This window comes from Thalassophryne amazonica, chromosome 7 (genome assembly GCF_902500255.1).
Source record: "Thalassophryne amazonica chromosome 7, fThaAma1.1, whole genome shotgun sequence".
Classification (NCBI taxonomy): Eukaryota; Metazoa; Chordata; class Actinopteri; order Batrachoidiformes; family Batrachoididae; genus Thalassophryne; species Thalassophryne amazonica.
In genome coordinates this window covers 48164285-48182634 of record NC_047109.1, presented here as the reverse complement: position 1 = coordinate 48182634, position 18350 = coordinate 48164285, and the positions used below count along the sequence as shown (strand labels likewise).

The window sequence follows — 18350 nt, the reverse complement described above, 5'->3', positions numbered from 1 at the left end:
TGAAAACTGAAAATTCTGTTTAAGTGATTAAGTCTTCAAGTCCGGGGTAGAGCGATGCTCGACGTTCACCTCATCTTGATGGGACACCTGTTACCGGGTCAATAGTCCCTCCCCATGTAGAGCAGACTGTGTGTTTTTTAAAAATAGACAAACACACTGCTTCGCTTTAAATGCACAGTAAGTCTATTTCAGATGATCAGCGTGGACCATCTTTCTCTTAAAAGGCTTTATTTTACTCTGTGTGTCACGCTGGAAAGCGGTAGCTATTGTTGCTAATTTGATTAGCTGTTATGCTCCAGTCTTCTTCTGTTTTTCTTTCTGCGGACGTTGCAATGCCACACACAGGCCTGGCATATGTACTACAACGTTAAACGAAGCTTTGAGGCACAGAATTTGCCTCAAGCATTTTTTGTAATCAAATTATTCGAGTTACTCGACTAATCGTTTCAGCCCTAAACCGTTGCATGACAAAATGAACATTAACTCTGTGATCAACTTGTCCAAGTCCAGAAAATGCTCCAGAGGCTGTATTGTTGGTTTGAATAGTGATGCCGACGGCCTGAGTGCGCTTATTTTATTACCGCAATGCAGATGCCGTGCACGCACAACACGTGCACAATGCATTCATAATACACCCGTAATACTGCTGTGATAATCTCAATGTGTCAGATCAGTTTCCTCACTACATGCGTTATATAACCGTGATTGTTCATCATATATTTGCTATATATTATTAATATATCCGTAATTCATACTGGGACATTTCTCATTTTTGGCCATTTTTGTTGTGGACGACAACAAACGCCCGTAATTTGTGTACTCAATTCATGCACAATTGATCCTCTCCCCAGTGGGACAGAGCCCTTAGACTTTATTTGCATTAATTACCATGAAATACAAACAGTATGGCACTCTATGGTAAATCTGTGTGGAGTAGACAGTTCTCAAAAATTAAGTGACTGTGCAAGAAAGGAGACGAGTGGGAAAAGCCACCAAGAAACCCAGAAAACCCAGAAGAAGTTGCTGGCTTTTTGTGGCTGGGATTGGAGAATTTGTGCACTGTGCAAGTTTTGCATTTTTGCATCACTAGTTACTCAGCTTCATAATGAAGTGATATATAAGAGGATTTTCTTAAAAATAAGACCTGAAAGTTCAACTACAGTTTGCCAGAAGGTACAACTGAGATGCAAGCCTAGATTTTATGTTTTGGTGAAAGAAAATCCTTTTCTGCTCCACTTCACTATGAAGCTAAGAGTGGAGATGCAAAATGCAAAACATGCACTATGCATAATTTCTCTAATCACAGCCACAGAATCCTGCAACTTCTTTTGAATTGTCCGGGTGTCTTCACTCTTCTCCTTCTTGCACAGTTACATAGTTTTGAGAAATGCCTCATCCAGACAGTGTTACCATACAGTATACTGTTTGTATTTCTTAAAGACTAATGCAATTTAAGGCCAAGACATATTGAGTGAGAGAGGATAATTTTGAATCTATCTATCTATCTATCTATCTATCTATCTATCTATCTATCTATCTATCTATCTATCTATCTATCTATCTATCTATCTATCTATCTATCTATCTATCTATCTATCTATCTATCTATCTATCTATCTATCTATCTATCTATCTATCTATCTATCTATCTATCTATCTATCTATCTATCTATCTATCTATCTATCTATCTATCTATCTATCTATCTATCTATCTATCTATCTATCTATCTATCTATCTATCTATCTATCTATCTATCTATCTATCTATCTATCTATACATACATACATACATACATACATACATACATACATACATACATACATACAGTGGTGGGCACAGATAACCAAAAAATTAACTTCGATAACAGATAATCAGATAATTGAAAAGTTATCTTTGATAAAGATAAACCACCCAAAAATGTATCGGAAGTTACACATAACTGATAAATTCCAGTGCTGTCTCTGGTACATTTGCAACTACTAACAAGCTGAATTTGAGTTTTAACACCACGATCGCTTTTGGAAGCGATATAAGACTCAAACAATGAGGCAGCATTTCTATGTTTGAACATGCTGCCCCCTGCTGGAAGCTACACAGCTACAGCACTGAAGCACCCTGAGAGCAGTCACAAAGCCAGCTCTCTATCAATCACAATGCTCCAGTCAGGCGGAGGTCTTGAAAAATAAAGGCATCCTGACTTATGGTTTTGTGTGAATACTGATAGAATAACTCCATTAATGTCAATTCTGTCATTTGTACAAAGTTAAAATATAACATATATCTTTTAATGTTGAATAATGCACTAATTCTGAGGTTTTGTAACACACACAGACAGATCGCAAAGGATTCTGGGTAAAATGTGCCTCTGCTAAACACTGATTGGTTCAATCATTCATTATGTAAACCAACACGTTAATGTGACGTGTCGTGTGTTGGTGTTTACAGATAATTGAGATAAATGTGCTTTTGTAAAATATTCCTTTTTTTTATTTGTAAAAACAGCCATTTTTATGGAGCCCTGGAAGTGTCATCACAAAATGTTTTACATGTGGAGAGAATGTGCGCACGTTTTATGATGTTGTAAAACGTGCACTCAATATTGACACATAAATGTTGGCTTTACACTGTGCGAGAGAATTTTTTTGGACCGAGTTTCAGGTTAATCGCGCGTCCTGCATCGTGTCGTGTACATGGAGTAACAAGCTGCATTTAACATCTGACGAACACCTCCTGATCGCCGATCGCATGGTCGAATGAAAATCAAACCTGTTTGATATTATTCTGGTCGGCCGTCGTGAAGGTATCCTGCTGCTGCAGAGCTACAAGTGTCCAACCGCTCGCACTGTGCCTGTGCAAACACCACAGAGCTGTCTTGTAATGGTTTTTGTTGTTGTTGTTGTTGTTTTGTTTTTAAACTTAATTTGTAAAAAAAAAAAAAAAAAAACTGCAATGAACACCACTGGCAGGTAGATGGCAGTAGAGGCCTTGAAATCTTTCCAAAACAAAATCCCAGATAATCCGTCTGCTACATTTAAGATGCGTGGAATTTAACAAACGCAAATACAATAACATCTATAAACCCAGAGAATATATTCACGAGAGTTTTAGTTACTAGAGTCTAATGTTGCTGTCCGTGGAGCCTGAACAGAGTGTCTGAAATGCATTTGTCCTATCGTGAACACCCTGTCCTACCCATAATGCACTGCTGGGCTCAGCATGTGCTCACAAAAACCTTAAAAATTAGCACATTATTTTAAAACTAAAACATATATCTGATATTTTCACTTCATAAAACTTCAGACTCAAATTTTAAATAACTTGTCCAAAATTAGTTTTGTTAAAATTTGAACCATAAGTTAAAAATGTATGCCTCTGGATGACTTGGGTGATATTGCCAGCATATCAGTATGGTGTTAAAGGAAATGTTTTTTTTTTATTTATTTTATTTTTTTTGTGACTAGTTCTCCTTTGCCTGCAGAGGTAGAGTGTTTTTCCTGGAAGTATCTCTCTACTCTTTGCAGAGGGTAGACCTATATACATCTGTTAGGAAACTTTTAACAGGTAGGTTTCAACTGATTTTAAATTTTAAAAATGTTTGCTGTTGTTCAGCTGGGTTTACTGCGTTATCGGTCTAAAAGTTATCGGAGGACAATTCATTGGAAGATAATTAAGTCCAATAATGGTTTTTAAAGTTATCTAAAAAGATAATCTGATAATGAAAACATTATCTTCGATAATTATATATATATATATATATATATATATATATATATATATATATATATATATATATAGTACGAGTCAAATGTTTAGGTACAATTTCCCACTGAATTGAGTGAGTTACAATGTCCAACACATGCTGATAAGAAATGGGGTATTGGCACAAGTTGTACGAGGTCTAACAATTTTGTTTTTTGCATTTTCTAACATGTGAGCATATATATGTTTTGGAACACCTGCCACTGTGGTACTTATTCTCCCCCCTTCCATGTGATCTCGGTTGCAGTGGCAGCAGTTGGAGTTGGGGCTGGGCTTCAGCTGGGAGTAGCATCCTGGCTGAATTCGGGACCCTGCACCTTGAATTCATCCACTTGACTGAGCTCTCTGGCAATCCCATCTACACAGAGAAGGTCTGTCAAATGTTGGACAAGATTTTTGGTTTTACAGTAGCTACAATTATCTTGTTACTTTAATTTAGAATTAACTGTTAATTTACACTTTAACTTTCAAAACTCTCAACTATGGTAAGTAAGTAACTGTGTGAGGTTTGATACTATGGTGTTTCCGCAGGTGATGAATATCAGGAAGGTGCTGAACAAGATTGAAAAACCACACGGCCTGTACCCAAACTTCCTCAGTCCTGTCAGTGGAAACTGGGTGCAACGTGAGTAAACCAAACAGATTGTTTATCCTGGTTACATGAAAATTTTCCAGGTTGCATGGAATTTAGGATGGACTAAAAGCAGTACATCGAAAATAAACATGTATAATTTTATTATGATGTCATTGTTTTCAAAATGGTCAGTTCTGTCATTTAAGACAGAGTCAGAAAATGTTTTGTCATGAATAACAGAAAGCATGATGAGTTTGAAAAGATATGCTGAAAAGCACAGATTTCAGTTGCATGTGTTTGTGCTCCTTCATCTGAAAATTAGAATTAATGTGAGCTCTTCTGTTGAAATGCACTAAATGGCAATTTCTCAAACACTGCCTGCTGTGTAAGTGTACAGAAAACATGTTTAAGATTAATGCAGTTCTTCCAGCATTGTTGCTTACCACACAGCACCAAGTCTGATACTGGTCTCCATCACCACCACTTTCACAAACACAAACACACACTGCCATCACCCTGTACCTCCCATTGATTCTTAAATGGGTTATCCTTTCAGGAAGAATCAGATGTGATTGGAGCTACTAATCATATAATGGGTGCATCCATCACCCCTTGATTCTCATTTGCCCTTACATGCCACAGTCACCGCTGTCCTTTCTCTTCAACTTTGTCCCTCCCAACAAATTAAGTTCAGATTATTTATGGACATTTTATCTTCCACAAAATCTTTTGGACAATAGGTAAAGCCATTCTATAGTAAAGTCTGGCTTTTGTTTATCATAAAAAACTAACACAAGTAAATAAAAAGATCATTTATCCTGGTTTTCACAAACTTTAACAATCAACTTCAACTTCAACTTCAATCAACTTTTTTTTTATATAGCGCCAAATCACAACAAACAGTTGCCCCAAGGCACTTTATATTGTAAGGCAAGGCCATACAACAATCATGAAAAACCCCAACGGTCAAAACGACCCCCTGTGAGCAAGCACTTGGCAACAGTGGGAAGGAAAAACTCCCTCTTAACAGGAAGAAACCTCCAGCAGAACCAGGCTCAGGGAGGGGCAGTCTTCTGCTGAGACTGGTTGGGGCTGAGGGAAAGAACCAGGAAAAAGACATGCTGTGGAGGGGGGCAGAGATCGATCACTAATGATTAAATGCGGAGTGATGCATACAGAGCAAAAAGAGAAAGAAACAGTGCATCATGGGAACCCCCCCCACAGTCTACGTCTAAAGCAGCATAACCAAGGGATAGTCCAGGGTCACCCGATCCAGCCCTAACTATAAGCCTTAGCGAAAAGGAAAGTTTTAAGCCTAATCTTAAAAGTAGAGAGGGTATCTGTCTCCCTGATCTGAATTGGGAGCTGGTTCCACAGGAGAGGAGCCTGAAAGCTGAAGGCTCTGCCTCCCATTCTACTCTTACAAACCCTAGGAACTACAAGTAAGCCTGCAGTCTGAGAGCGAAGCGCTCTATTAGGGTGATATGGTACTACGAGGTCCCTGAGATAAGATGGGACCTGATTATTCAAAACCTTATAAGTAAGAAGAAGAATTTTAAATTCTATTCTAGAATTAACAGGAAGCCAATGAAGAGAGGCCAACACGGGTGAGATATGCTCTCTCCTGCTAGTCCCCGGCAGTACTCTAGCTGCAGCATTTTGAATTAACTGAAGGCTTTTTAGGGAACTTTTAGGACAACCTGATAATAAAGAATTACAATAGTCCAGCCTAGAGGAAATAAATGCATGAATTAGTTTTTCAGCATCACTCTGAGACAAGACCTTTCTGATTTTAGAGATATTGCGTAAATGCAAAAAGGCAGTCCTACATATTTGTTTAATATGCGCTTTGAATGACATATCCTGATCAAAAATGACTCCAAGATTTCTCACAGTATTACTAGAGGTCAGGGAAATGCCATCCAGAGTAAAGATCTGGTTAGACACCATGCTTCTAAGATTTGTGGGGCCAAGTACAATAACTTCAGTTTTATCTGAGTTTAAAAGCAGGAAATTAGAGGTCATCCATGTCTTTATGTCTGTAAGACAATCCTGCAGTTTAGCTAATTGGTGTGTGTCCTCTGGCTTCATGGATAGATAAAGCTGGGTATCATCTGCGTAACAATGAAAATTTAAGCAATACCGTCTAATAATACTGCCTAAGGGAAGCATGTATAAAGTGAATAAAATTGGTCCTAGCACAGAACCTTGTGGAACTCCATAATTAACTTTAGTCTGTGAAGAAGATTCCCCATTTACATGAACAAACTGTAATCTATTAGACAGATATGATTCAAACCACCGCAGCGCAGTGCCTTTAATACCTATGACATGCTCTAATCTCTGTAATAAAATTTTATGGTCAACAGTATCAAAAGCAGCACTGAGGTCCAACAGAACAAGCACAGAGATAAGTCCACTGTCCGAAGCCATAAGAAGATCATTTGTAACCTTCACTAATGCTGTTTCTGTACTATGATGAATTCTAAAACCTGACTGAACCTCTTCAAATAGACCATTCCTCTGCAGGTGATCAGTTAGCTGTTTTACAACTACCCTCTCAAGAATCTTTGAGAGAAAAGGAAGGTTGGAGATTGGTCTATAATTAGCTAAAATAGCTGGGTCAAGAGATGGCTTTTTAAGTAATGGTTTAATTACTGCCACCTTAAAAGCCTGTGGTACATAGCCAACTAACAAAGATAAGTTGATCATATTTAAGATTGAAGCATTAAATAATGGTAGGACTTCCTTGAGCAGCCTAGCAGGAATGGGGTCTAATAAACATGTTGATGGTTTGGATGAAGTAACTAATGAAAATAACTCAGACAGAACAATCGGAGAGAAACAGTCTAACCAAATACCGGCATCACTGAAAGCAGCCAAAGATAACGATACATCTTTGGGATGGTTATGACAACCAATGTGATATTTCAATGAGACAAACGGTGGTACATTGATGCATTGGAGTAAACCAAGTAATAAGTAGTCATTTAGAATAATATGGTGCCATTCTTTCCACCATCATTAGTTCTGTTATTATGATCACATTTCATCCTTACATCAGCAGCAGAGTTGGTGGATCTGTGGCATAGGAGTTGGACCACCAAGATAAACACCAGGGTTGTTTTATGATACCTGTCCATGTCCTCCACATTGCCACAGTCCACTCATCTTAAATGGGTACCAGCTTTAGCTGGAGACGTAACGTGATGGACTGCTGTTTTGTCTGGGGGAAGTTGTAGGCTACATTTCAACATTCATAAACGTATACAAATGTTGGGCTGTGAGGATGCATGGCACCATAAGTGGGTGGACTCACTATGCAGGCTCCCAGACCAGGCACTGGAGTAAAAGAATTTGTAATCTTTAATTCGGGCCAAGGTACGGTACACAGATTATCAGTCAGCAGAGCAACGGTACAAACAGGGCTAGGAAAAAACACAGTCATAATCAAGCATGGTCCAAAGGCACAAGCAAACACTGTTATCAGGGCTGAGGCAAAAAAGGTGCGGTCAAAAATACAAAGCAGGATCGAGGCACACAAGAAGACAAAGCAGGAATGAATAAAGAGAGCTGGTAAGTGTGCAAAGACAACAAACTGGCAAAGGGGTGGTGGCTGAGAATAGTTTAAATAGTCAGGTGGGGATTAGGAAATAAGAAGCAAGTGTAGGAGAACATTCTAGAAGGGGGGCGTGGCCAGAGAACAAAGACGGTGCAAGATAGTGAGGAAGGGAATACACAAAGTGGAGTGATGAAATACACAAAGACATGTGAGCAAGTGCAAGAGAGTGAGTGGATAAAAACACCGAGCAGACAGAATCAAAGTGAGAGACAAAGACACAAGGGTAGGTGCAGGGGCATGGAGCGAAAAAAAAATGGAATGAAGAATAATGATAACAAACCACAAACTGAAGGCAGAACAAAATACTAATATGAAAAGGAATGAACTAAGCATAAACATATGAACTGAAAAGTGATTTATCAGAAAATAAATACTAAAACAAAACTAGCATGAAACTGATCATGGCTGAAGTATACAATAAACGAAAACCAGATGGCAAAACAAACTAAATTAAAGCAAACAGAGACTAAAAGATTGACAGAAAACAAAATCTGAGACTACAGCATAACAGATTATATCACACAGGAAAAAATAAACAAGGGATAAAAGTAATGATCACACAGTGAAAACACAGACTGGCTAAAGACTAAAAAGTAATAAAGATACAAAATGGCAATGCAAAACTAAACAGAGAATAAATGATGAACCAAGGACAAAACTAAGGACAAACGTAAGATGCAAAGAAAGAGAATGACCACGTGACAAAAATGAAACACTAATAAATCAAGGCCAGGGCAGACGGTGGTTAAAAGAAAGGGGAAAAACAAAATCATAACCCAGATCAGCCGAAACCTGACAACAAAACTGAGCACAAGTATGCTCAGTTTTGAAAGTGAAACAAAGTGTGAATGAGTTTGTCTGTCTATATGTGCTGACCTATGATAGACTGGCAGCCTGTCCAGGATGGACCCTGTCTTTTGCCCAATGCCCATTGGGATAAGCTCACGCCCTCCCTCCCTCACACACACACACACACACACACACACACACACACACACACACACACACACACACACACACACACACACACACACACACACACACACACACACACACACACACACACACACACACACACACACAATCCGTCACTTATCTGGAATAACCAGGTATAGAAAAAGGATGGATGAATGGACTTGTGGATGTGCATATGCATACCCAAATCTAGGTCAAAGGACAGGTACTTGCTCATTTGAGTTCATACTAACACTGCTGTTGTACATTCTAGTGTGTACTACAGTAAATGTTAGGTAGCGTGAATTAACCGCCATCAGTACACACTAAGTATTCAGGTGCAGGGCTAGACTTTCATTCACTTAATGTTACCGTATATGGGGATAAGCCTAGGTCCAATTCTTTCTTACATTAGTTCTTGCATAGGCATCACATAGTGTATTTTAGTAAACCACCAACAGTAACCACACAAGTTACAAGTTGGCAGCTTTGGATTTGAAGTTCATAGAAGACAAAGGGCTCAGTGGCATTGCATAATAACAATAATAATAATAAATGTTCAGCTTTACATGTGAAGTTGGTGACCTCAGTCTTCAAGCTGCCTTGAGAAAATTATCGAGGTTACATCACTTTTGCAATGTGAGCTTGTTTTGCCATCATAGGTCATGATGCTGAATTTTTATTAGCTTGGTGAATTTCATTTACGTTTTTGCCTTTCCCATTTATGAACCATTCCTGTCACATTAACGCCTGCGGCAGTCTTTCAATCACCTTACGTGTAAAAACTTTTTTTAGTTGCCTCTGTGTGCCATCCACTCAGCCATCTATTTCTTTTCATTTTTAATATTAGGCTCATGGCAGTGGCTACATGACTCCGCGTGCTCAGGGTTATCAAAATGATAATGAATTCAATTACTTCAGGAAATTGGATCTTTCTGATTTACCTGAAAGGAGGTGGTATGGTGGAATCAAGAAGGAAGGAGATGCTGAGCCTGAAAAGGCGGTAATCTGGATGATTACAGAGGCTAATTGTTACAGATGAGGATGTAGGAAAGCAGCCATCTGTATATTTATTGCCACAAAAGAAACAAAGCTGCGGTTTCACAGCTTTACCTCCTCTGCGTGTGTCAAGGACAAACACAGCAACACTATGATAACCTTGTGAGGGAGTCAGCAAAGAGAATAAGTGCATCAAAGAATCACCCACTGCAATTTTAAACTCGCTTTTATGAATTTCAGCATGGACCAAAAGCAGGCAGTAACAAATTTACAGCAAAATTAACAGTATTTTGTTCCGATTCACTCACTAGGGTGGGTCTGTGTTGCATAATTTATGTCTTGGACAGGATTTTAACTGTTTGATTTTAACTGCAAGAGTGTAGAACATGTGGTGTCACAGCTTGTGTTCGTAGCCTTCCCAGAGATTGGTGAAGTTGAGAAAACGAACATATTCAGTGCTGGTTGAGTTCAAACTAACACTGCTGTTATATGTTCAAAACTGTGGCTACACTTTGAAAAGAAACACAAAAGATGTTTAAACTGAGCTCTCGTTTTGTTAATTATTACTGTGTGAGTCATTCCAGCAAAACCAAACACAAGTTAAGCCAATTTAGTTTGTAGCACTGCTGAGCAACTTCTAACAGCCACTCTGCATTGTGTACGTCTGATCATGTCAGAGCTCAGAAGTGGAAGCAGGGTAGGTCCTGATTAGTAATTGGCTGAAAGATCTCTTCAGAAGTCCGGGAGCCATGTGTGTTTCTGCAAATAAAACTGGAGTTGCGTCAGAAAGGGCATTTGGTGTAAACCCTGTGCCATATGCCAGTGTGGATCTGTACTACCTCCTCTTTGATGAACTTGAACAAATTATGGGCAGCTGAAAGACAAATAATAACATATGAACAAATTTTTAACCTTTTCTTCCCCTTTATAGACCATGTGTCCATCGGTGGCCTTGGGGATAGCTTCTACGAGTATCTGATCAAATCTTATCTGATGTCAGACAAGACGGACCAAGATGCAAAGAAGATGTACTACAGAGCTTTGCAGGTATGACAATAAAATTTTTGTTTACACTGAGGGTTACACAGAAACGTTGAACACTCAACCTGACATATTTAGGCCTTGTCCACATGGACATGGAACTTTCCCTATGCAATTTTTGTCTTTTTCAAAAAATCTTCCACAAATATGGCACAGTTTCAACAAATATCTGCTTCCACAGAAAGCCAATGAAACCGAGTACATGGAGTACATATGTCAAGCCTTTATGTGTGCCAGTGTGCTTATGTATGATTTTCTAAGAGTGGGAAACGATATATAACATGGATTGCAGCTTTTTTTTTATTCATTGTCAGATAACAATGTGACAAAAGAGAAAATTAAGTCCATGAACAATGTGAACAACTGATGGTTGAATTGGAAGATATTCTGAGCTACAAATTTCTAAAACAGGCCTAGAAGTCTTGTGTTTCCTTGTGAAAAAGAGTTTCACACACATGAAACACTGGTGAGAATGTGTGGTTTAATTATTATATTTGAATTTTCTATTTTCTCAACATGTCGGTCTTTCTTCTTCTTTCTCACTTCAGTATATAATGGACTTGATTGGAACTCCAAAGCAGTAAACGTCAAGAGTTTTACAAAGAATCTGGTTTATTGCAAAACACGCTGTACATTTGTTGAGCTCTGACTGCAATGAATACAGAGTGCTCGTTCAAAGCAAAAAGGCTATTTCAGACAACAGGCTGACTCGTGTTCAGTGTCACGGGCAAGGTGAGTATACCCAAGAATAATCCATGGAACTACAGTCTTTCTGGAGGGAGCAGCAACAGAGTGAGATTAAACAGGCAGTCCTATCACGCAAACAAATCCAATATCTAGTAAGCAATCTCTGAGCAAATACATAGTTTATCCAGAAAGTATTCAGATTCAAATTTCAAAATTTAAATTTTATTAATTTGTATAGCGCCAACTCACAGCATGATTGTCTCAAAGCGCTTCACACAACACACACACACAAAAAAGAAAACAGAGCGACATGAATCAAAAGATTAACAAACCACAATAAAATAATAAAAACATGAAAGATTAAAGGAATAAAGAAAACGCACAATCACATAAAATGCTAACAATAAAACAGGGTAAAAATGAGTCTTTAATCTGGATTTAAAAATCTCCACAGAGTCTGACTGCAGTATCCATGCAGGGAGATCATTCCACAGAACCGGGGCACGACAGGAAAAGGCCCTGTAACCTGCAGACTTTTTATTGACCCTAGGAACACATAGTAGTCCTGCACCCTGCAAACGCAAGGCCAAGCCTGTACGTAGGGCTTAACCATGTCAGCCAGGTAGGGAGGTGCCAGTCCGTGAACAATTTTATAAGCCAGTAACAGCACCTTAAAATCCAATCTTAAAGAGACAAGAAGTCAGTGAAGGGATGCCAAAATGGGTGTAATATGGTCAATCCTTCTGCTTCGTGTAAGAAGTCTGGCAGCAGCATTTTGAACTAATTGAAGACCACTAATGCTGGACTGCAGTAAACCAGAAAATAGGACATTGCAGTAGTCCAATCTGGAAGAGATAAATGCATGTATCAGAGTCTCAGCATCAGCCAAAGACAGGATGGGATGAATCTTCACTATATTTCACAGGTGGAAGAAAGTAGTCCTCGTAATGTCTCTAATGTGGAGGTCAAAGGACAACGTAGGGTCCAAAATTCTCCCAAGGTTCCTCACTTTGTCCATATGATGTATAACACATGAACCTAAGGTAAGTGCCAGCTGGTCAAATTGATGCAGATGTCTCGCTGGACCAAGAACCATCATTACAGTCTTATCAGAGTTTAAAAGTAGGAATTTACTGGACATCCAGCTTCTCCCTGCTGCAAGGCAGTCTTGTAAAGATTTTATGTGAATGAGATCACCAGCAGTTATCAGCATGTACTATTATGTTATCAGCAGTTATCATTATGTGCTATAGACGTAGACTGCTGGGGGGTTCCCATGATGCACTGTTTCTTTCTCTTTTTGCTCTGTATGCACCACTCTGCATTTAATCATTAGTGATCGATCTCTGCTCCCCTCCACAGCATGTCTTTTTCCTGGTTCTCTCCCTCAGCCCCAACCAGTCCCAGCAGAAGACTGCCCCTCCCTGAGCCTGGTTCTGCTGGAGGTTTCTTCCTGTTAAAAGGGAGTTTTTCCTTCCCACTGTAGCCAAGTGCTTGCTCACAGGGGGTCGTTTTGACCGTTGGGGTTTTACATAATTATTGTATGGCCTTGCCTTACAATATAAAGTGCCTTGGGGCAACTGTTTGTTGTGATTTGGCGCTATATAAAAAAATTGATTGATTGATTGATTGATGTACAATTAAATATCATCAGCATAATAATGAAAGGCAAAATGCCGCAGTATATGCCCAAGAGGCAGCACGGTGGATTAGTGGTTAGCACTGTTACCTCACAGCAAGAAGGTCATGGGTTCAATCCCTGTGGCCTTTCTGTGTGGAGTTTGTATGTTCTCCCCGTGTTTGCGTGGGTTTTCTCCGGCGTTGCTTTGCGCCATGCAGCTCCACCGCGACGCATGGTGGAGTCGCTCCTCTTTCCATGAGAAAAACTCCTGTAACAGTGGAATATGCCATTCATTTCTAAACTGGACGCTGTCCTGATCCAGTATGTTGTCTGACTAGCACAGGAATTATGAAAAGACATGGACATCAGCATTTTTTCGGCACATTGAGACAGACGTGCGGAGGAATTCCGCGCTTCGTGGTGGAGCTGCATGGCGCAAAGCAACGCGGTGATGAAGCCTTCCAGGACATGTTGGGGCAGGTCCAGCTCATGCACAATCACAATCGGAAAATCACACGACTGAAAAGCAACCGGAATCCATCTGAAATCCACCTTTAAACCATCCTGTGAGACCAACACTGAGGTGGTTTTGTCCCGCTAATGAACGGCTCCATGGCGCGTCCCTCTGCTCCTCTTTCCATGACAAAAACTCCTGTAACAGTGGAATGTGCCGAAAAAGTGCTGATGTCCACGACTTCTGCCTTTTTGTGAAAGTCAGACGAGGGCCCGGATAAACAAAGCCTTCACGTTGGAAATGATCTGGTTGTTTGAGCGGGGTCTGAGCCTGTCGATCGGCCCTGGGAGCGCACCGTGCTCTCAGCAGTTGTGGGCCGTCCTTAAAGCGGCAGTAACACTCCTTAATCTGTATAATCCCCATAAAATCGTCCCTGAAAGCCATCTGAATTTTCCGAACGGTGTCCACCTGGAGGTCTCTCACAGTTTCTGGAAAAAAATTGATGCAGCAAAGCTCCAAATCATTCAGACATTTATTCGCAATAAAAAAACGATGAGAGGGTGGACCAGTGCTCACACAAAGTCTGCTCACAGGTGAATGACGCAACCGATAGGCGTGAAAAAACTCACGCATGCGCACGAAGGTTCAAGCTTGTCTGATGCAATCACACGTGATTCAAATCCATATGGTTTTTGAAAAAAATAAAAAGGTCGGATACTTTTCTAACAGACCTCGTACTTTCTGGATGCACTGTAGAATGCGAGAAAGCCAGGACAGGACCTCTGTCAGTCTGGCAATGATTAACTGAAACAATGTACTTTAAAAAAAATGCCAGTCAATTATCTGAGGACAATAACAGGTGACAATAAGGATAAACTCACAAAGGACTTATCAATGAAGAAAAACATGAAAGGAGCAGAGGAAAAAGACACAAAGGCTACAGAATGATATACAGTAGTGTTCAGAATAATAGTAGTGCTATGTGACTAAAAAGATGAATCCAGGTTTTGAGTATATTTCTTATTGTTACATGGGAAACAAGGTACCAGTAGATTCAGTAGATTCTCACAAATCCAACAAGACCAAGCATTCATGATATGCACACTCTTAAGGGTATGAAACTGGGCTATTAGTAAAAAAAAAAAAATTAGAAAAGGGGGTGTTCACAATAATAGTAGTGTGGCATTCAGTCAGTGAGTTCATCAATTTTGTGGAACAAACAGGTGTGAATCAGGTGTCCCCTATGTAAGGATGAAGCCAGCACCTGTTGAACATGCTTTTCTCTTTGAAAGCCTGAGGAAAATGGGACGTTCAAGACATTGTTCAGAAGAACAGCGTAGTTTGATTAAAAAGTTGATTGGAGAGGGGAAAACTTATACGCAGGTGCAAAAAATTATAGGCTATTCATCTACAATGATCTCCAATGCTTTAAAATGGACAAAAAACAAAACAAAACAGAGACACGTGGAAGAAAACGGAAAACAACCATCAAAATGGATAGAAGAATAACCAGAATGGCAAAGGCTCACCCATTGATCAGCTCCAGGATGATCAAAGACAGTCTGGAGTTACCTGTAAGTGCTGTGACAGTTAGAAGATGCCTGTGTGAAGCTAATTTATGTGCAAGAATCCCCCGCAAAGTCCCTCTGTTAAATAAAAGACGTGCAGAAAAGGTTACAATTTGCCAAAGAACACATCAACTGGCCTAAAGAGAAATGGTGGAATATTTTGTCGACTGATGAGAGTGAAATTGTTCTTTTTGGGTCCAAGGGCTGCAGACAGTTTGTGAGACGACACCCAAACTCTGAATTCAAGCCACAGTTCACAGTGAAGACAATGAAGCATGGTGGTGCAAGCATCATGATATGGGCATGTTTCTCCTACTATGGTGTTGGGCCTATATATCGCATACCAGGTATCATGGATCAATTTGGATATTTCAAAATACTTGAAGAGGTCATGTTTACTTATGCTGAAGAGGACATGCCCTTGAAATGGGTGTTTCAACAAGACAATGACCCCAAGCACACTAGTAAACGAGCAAAATCTTGGTTTCAAACCAACAAAATTAACAACAAATGAATGCCTTGCAGATGTGAAGAAATCATGAAAAACTGTAGTTATACAACTAAATACTAGTTTAGTGATTCACAGGCTTGCTAAAAAAGCAGTTTGAACATAATAGTTTTGAGTTTGTAGCATCAACAGCAGATGCTACTATTATTGTGAACACCCCCTTTTCTACTTTTTTTTTTTTTTTACTAATAGCCCAATTTCATAGCCTTAAGAGTGTGCATATCATGAATGCTTGGTCTTGTTGGATTTGTGAGAATCTACTGAATCTACTGGTACCTTGTTTCCCATGTAACAATAAGAAATATACTCAAAACCTGGATTAATCGTTTAGTCACATAGCACTACTATTATTCTGAACACTACTGTAATAGCGATGGTGTGGACCAACATGACCATGTGCAAGCCCATGACCCATGACAAAATGGAACTTACAACATGCAAAAGGCTTTTGTTGTTGAGCTGTGACATGTTGTCATCTGGCTTTACTATCAAATATATGTATTTTTTGTGGATATAGATTGCCAATGAAAGCATTTCCTTTTCACCTGATTTTATTAATGATGTCATCGGCAGGTAGTCAACCTTGACTTTCATGTCAGAAATATTGATTTTCAAAGTTATGAAGTCTTGTAACCCTTACTTTACACATAGAAAAATAGGTCATAACATGCATCCAGTGGTGTATTTAACCTTATTAGCACAGATCTTTGATCATACACAGCTTACAAAGGCCACTGCATAAAGCTGAAAGAAGAGACACAGGATGATAATACTGTAAATGCAACAAAAACGTCCTGAAATTTTTGAGTGGTTGGCCATATTTCAGTAAACCCACAAGGGACATGACAACTAATGTATTAGAACTTCTAGTATTCACAGAACTGGCTCAACTTATTTATAAAGTGACATGGCACTTTAGTGGCAAATTTATTTACATCCCCATACATTGACTGCAACTTATGTGAGCATATTTCCGACAGACATGGTCCCGGTGGCATGTGCACAGAGGAGTAGGAGGAGGATTTCATCAAGAATGAATAGTTCCTGGTTGTGCATAATGTGATGAGATGGTAACTGACTTGTGCATGTATTCATAATGTAAAACAAGAACGGCTCCACAAAGATTTCTATTTGTCTTTCGACAGAGTGAAAATGTGTTCAGACCAGAAAGTCACATTTACGCCCCATATACATACCGAAAACTACATTTGACTGTCTGTGTTCCTCCATGTTGCAGATAATGTCAGAATAAAGCCTTTTGCCCCGGGCTTCAATTACAGTATCACAGGCAGTCACTTAAAGCTGCTATAGAGATTTTCTCAGTTCTTAACAGAGGGTCATGTCAGAGACATAACTACTAATTACACACTCTTCTTCCCCGCTGCAACCTATTATTCAAATAACCAAGGACCGCTGCACAAAATCAGATTAAGTCATAAACTGTATGTTTTTGCAGAGCTCACAGTTAAAAAAAAAAAAAAAAAAAAAAACAGGACAGCACATTATCTTTGACAATGAAAGAAAAGTAGATTAGTAAATAAAGAAACTGATGATGAATGAGATATTTTTCCAATGTCACCATGCTACAAATACTGCTAGCAGCGTTTAATTAGGGGTAAAGTCATTATTCTCAACTCACAACAAAAGGGCTATTTTGTTCCACAATGGATTTACAGTTTCATAAAGTATACAGCAGGGTAGGAGGGACTCGTTGCATGAGAAGTAATACTGCATAATTGGGAAGTACCACCTTATTGCCCCATCTCAATCCATAAATATTACTTGGCCATAATGAGTCTGAGCAGAGCAGGTGGCTCTGTGCAATAGGAGAAGGACTGCCAATATGTAGACTGCAGTTTCATTCTGTGTACTTGGACAAGACAATTAATCTGCATTGTCCCAGTCCACCCTGCTGTAAATGGGTAACAGCCTTGGCTGGTGAAGTAACCTGTACTTATGAGGGATCCATGTCACCTTAGAATTTTATCTTATTTACACTACGGTATCCATGAAAATTCAGTAAGGTATATCTTATATATTATATTCCAATTCTAAGGTAGATCTATGCTAGTATATAAAGGTTTATCTAAATATCTAAAAAGGAAGAGTAAAATAGGAGAGTAGAAAAGAGTAGAGTAGAGCCACTTAGGTGCCTGGTCTTGAGAACCAGGGATGGTAGGTTGCAAAGCTTTTTTTATGAATTTGAAAAGCTTTTTCATGAATATGCACAGGCATGATGGATGTCAAGGCCTGTATAGGGCGTATTCTCTTATCAATCAATCAACTTTTTTCTTGTATAGCGCCAAATCACAACAAACAGTTGCCCCAAGGCGCTCCACATTGCAAGGCAAGGCCATACAATAATTATGAAACACAGTCTACGTCTAAAGCAACATAACCAAGGGATGGTCCAGGGTCACCCGATCCAGCCCTAACTATAAGCCTTAGCGAAAAGGAAAGTTTTAAGCCTAATCTTAAAAGTAGAGAGGGTATCTGTCTCCCTGATCTGAATTGGGAGCTGGTTCCACAGGAGAGGAGCCTGAAAGCTGAAGGCTCTGCCT

The 18350-nt window shown here is 39.4% G+C and overlaps 1 protein-coding gene across 2 annotated transcripts in view; it reads left to right on the top strand.

Annotated features, from left to right (window-relative positions):
- LOC117513878 (mannosyl-oligosaccharide 1,2-alpha-mannosidase IA) overlaps positions 1-18350 on the top strand; it is an 827748-nt gene that overhangs the window by 772398 nt on the left and 37000 nt on the right. Inside the window, exons 6-8 of one of the 2 annotated variants that reach the window (XM_034174114.1) lie at positions 4006-4132; positions 4293-4386; positions 10842-10957. In XM_034174114.1, the coding sequence (XP_034030005.1) occupies positions 4006-4132; positions 4293-4386; positions 10842-10957 (337 nt within the window). The remainder of the gene's footprint in view (positions 1-4005; positions 4133-4292; positions 4387-10841; positions 10958-18350) is intronic. The other variant, XM_034174115.1, reaches the window with a different exon arrangement.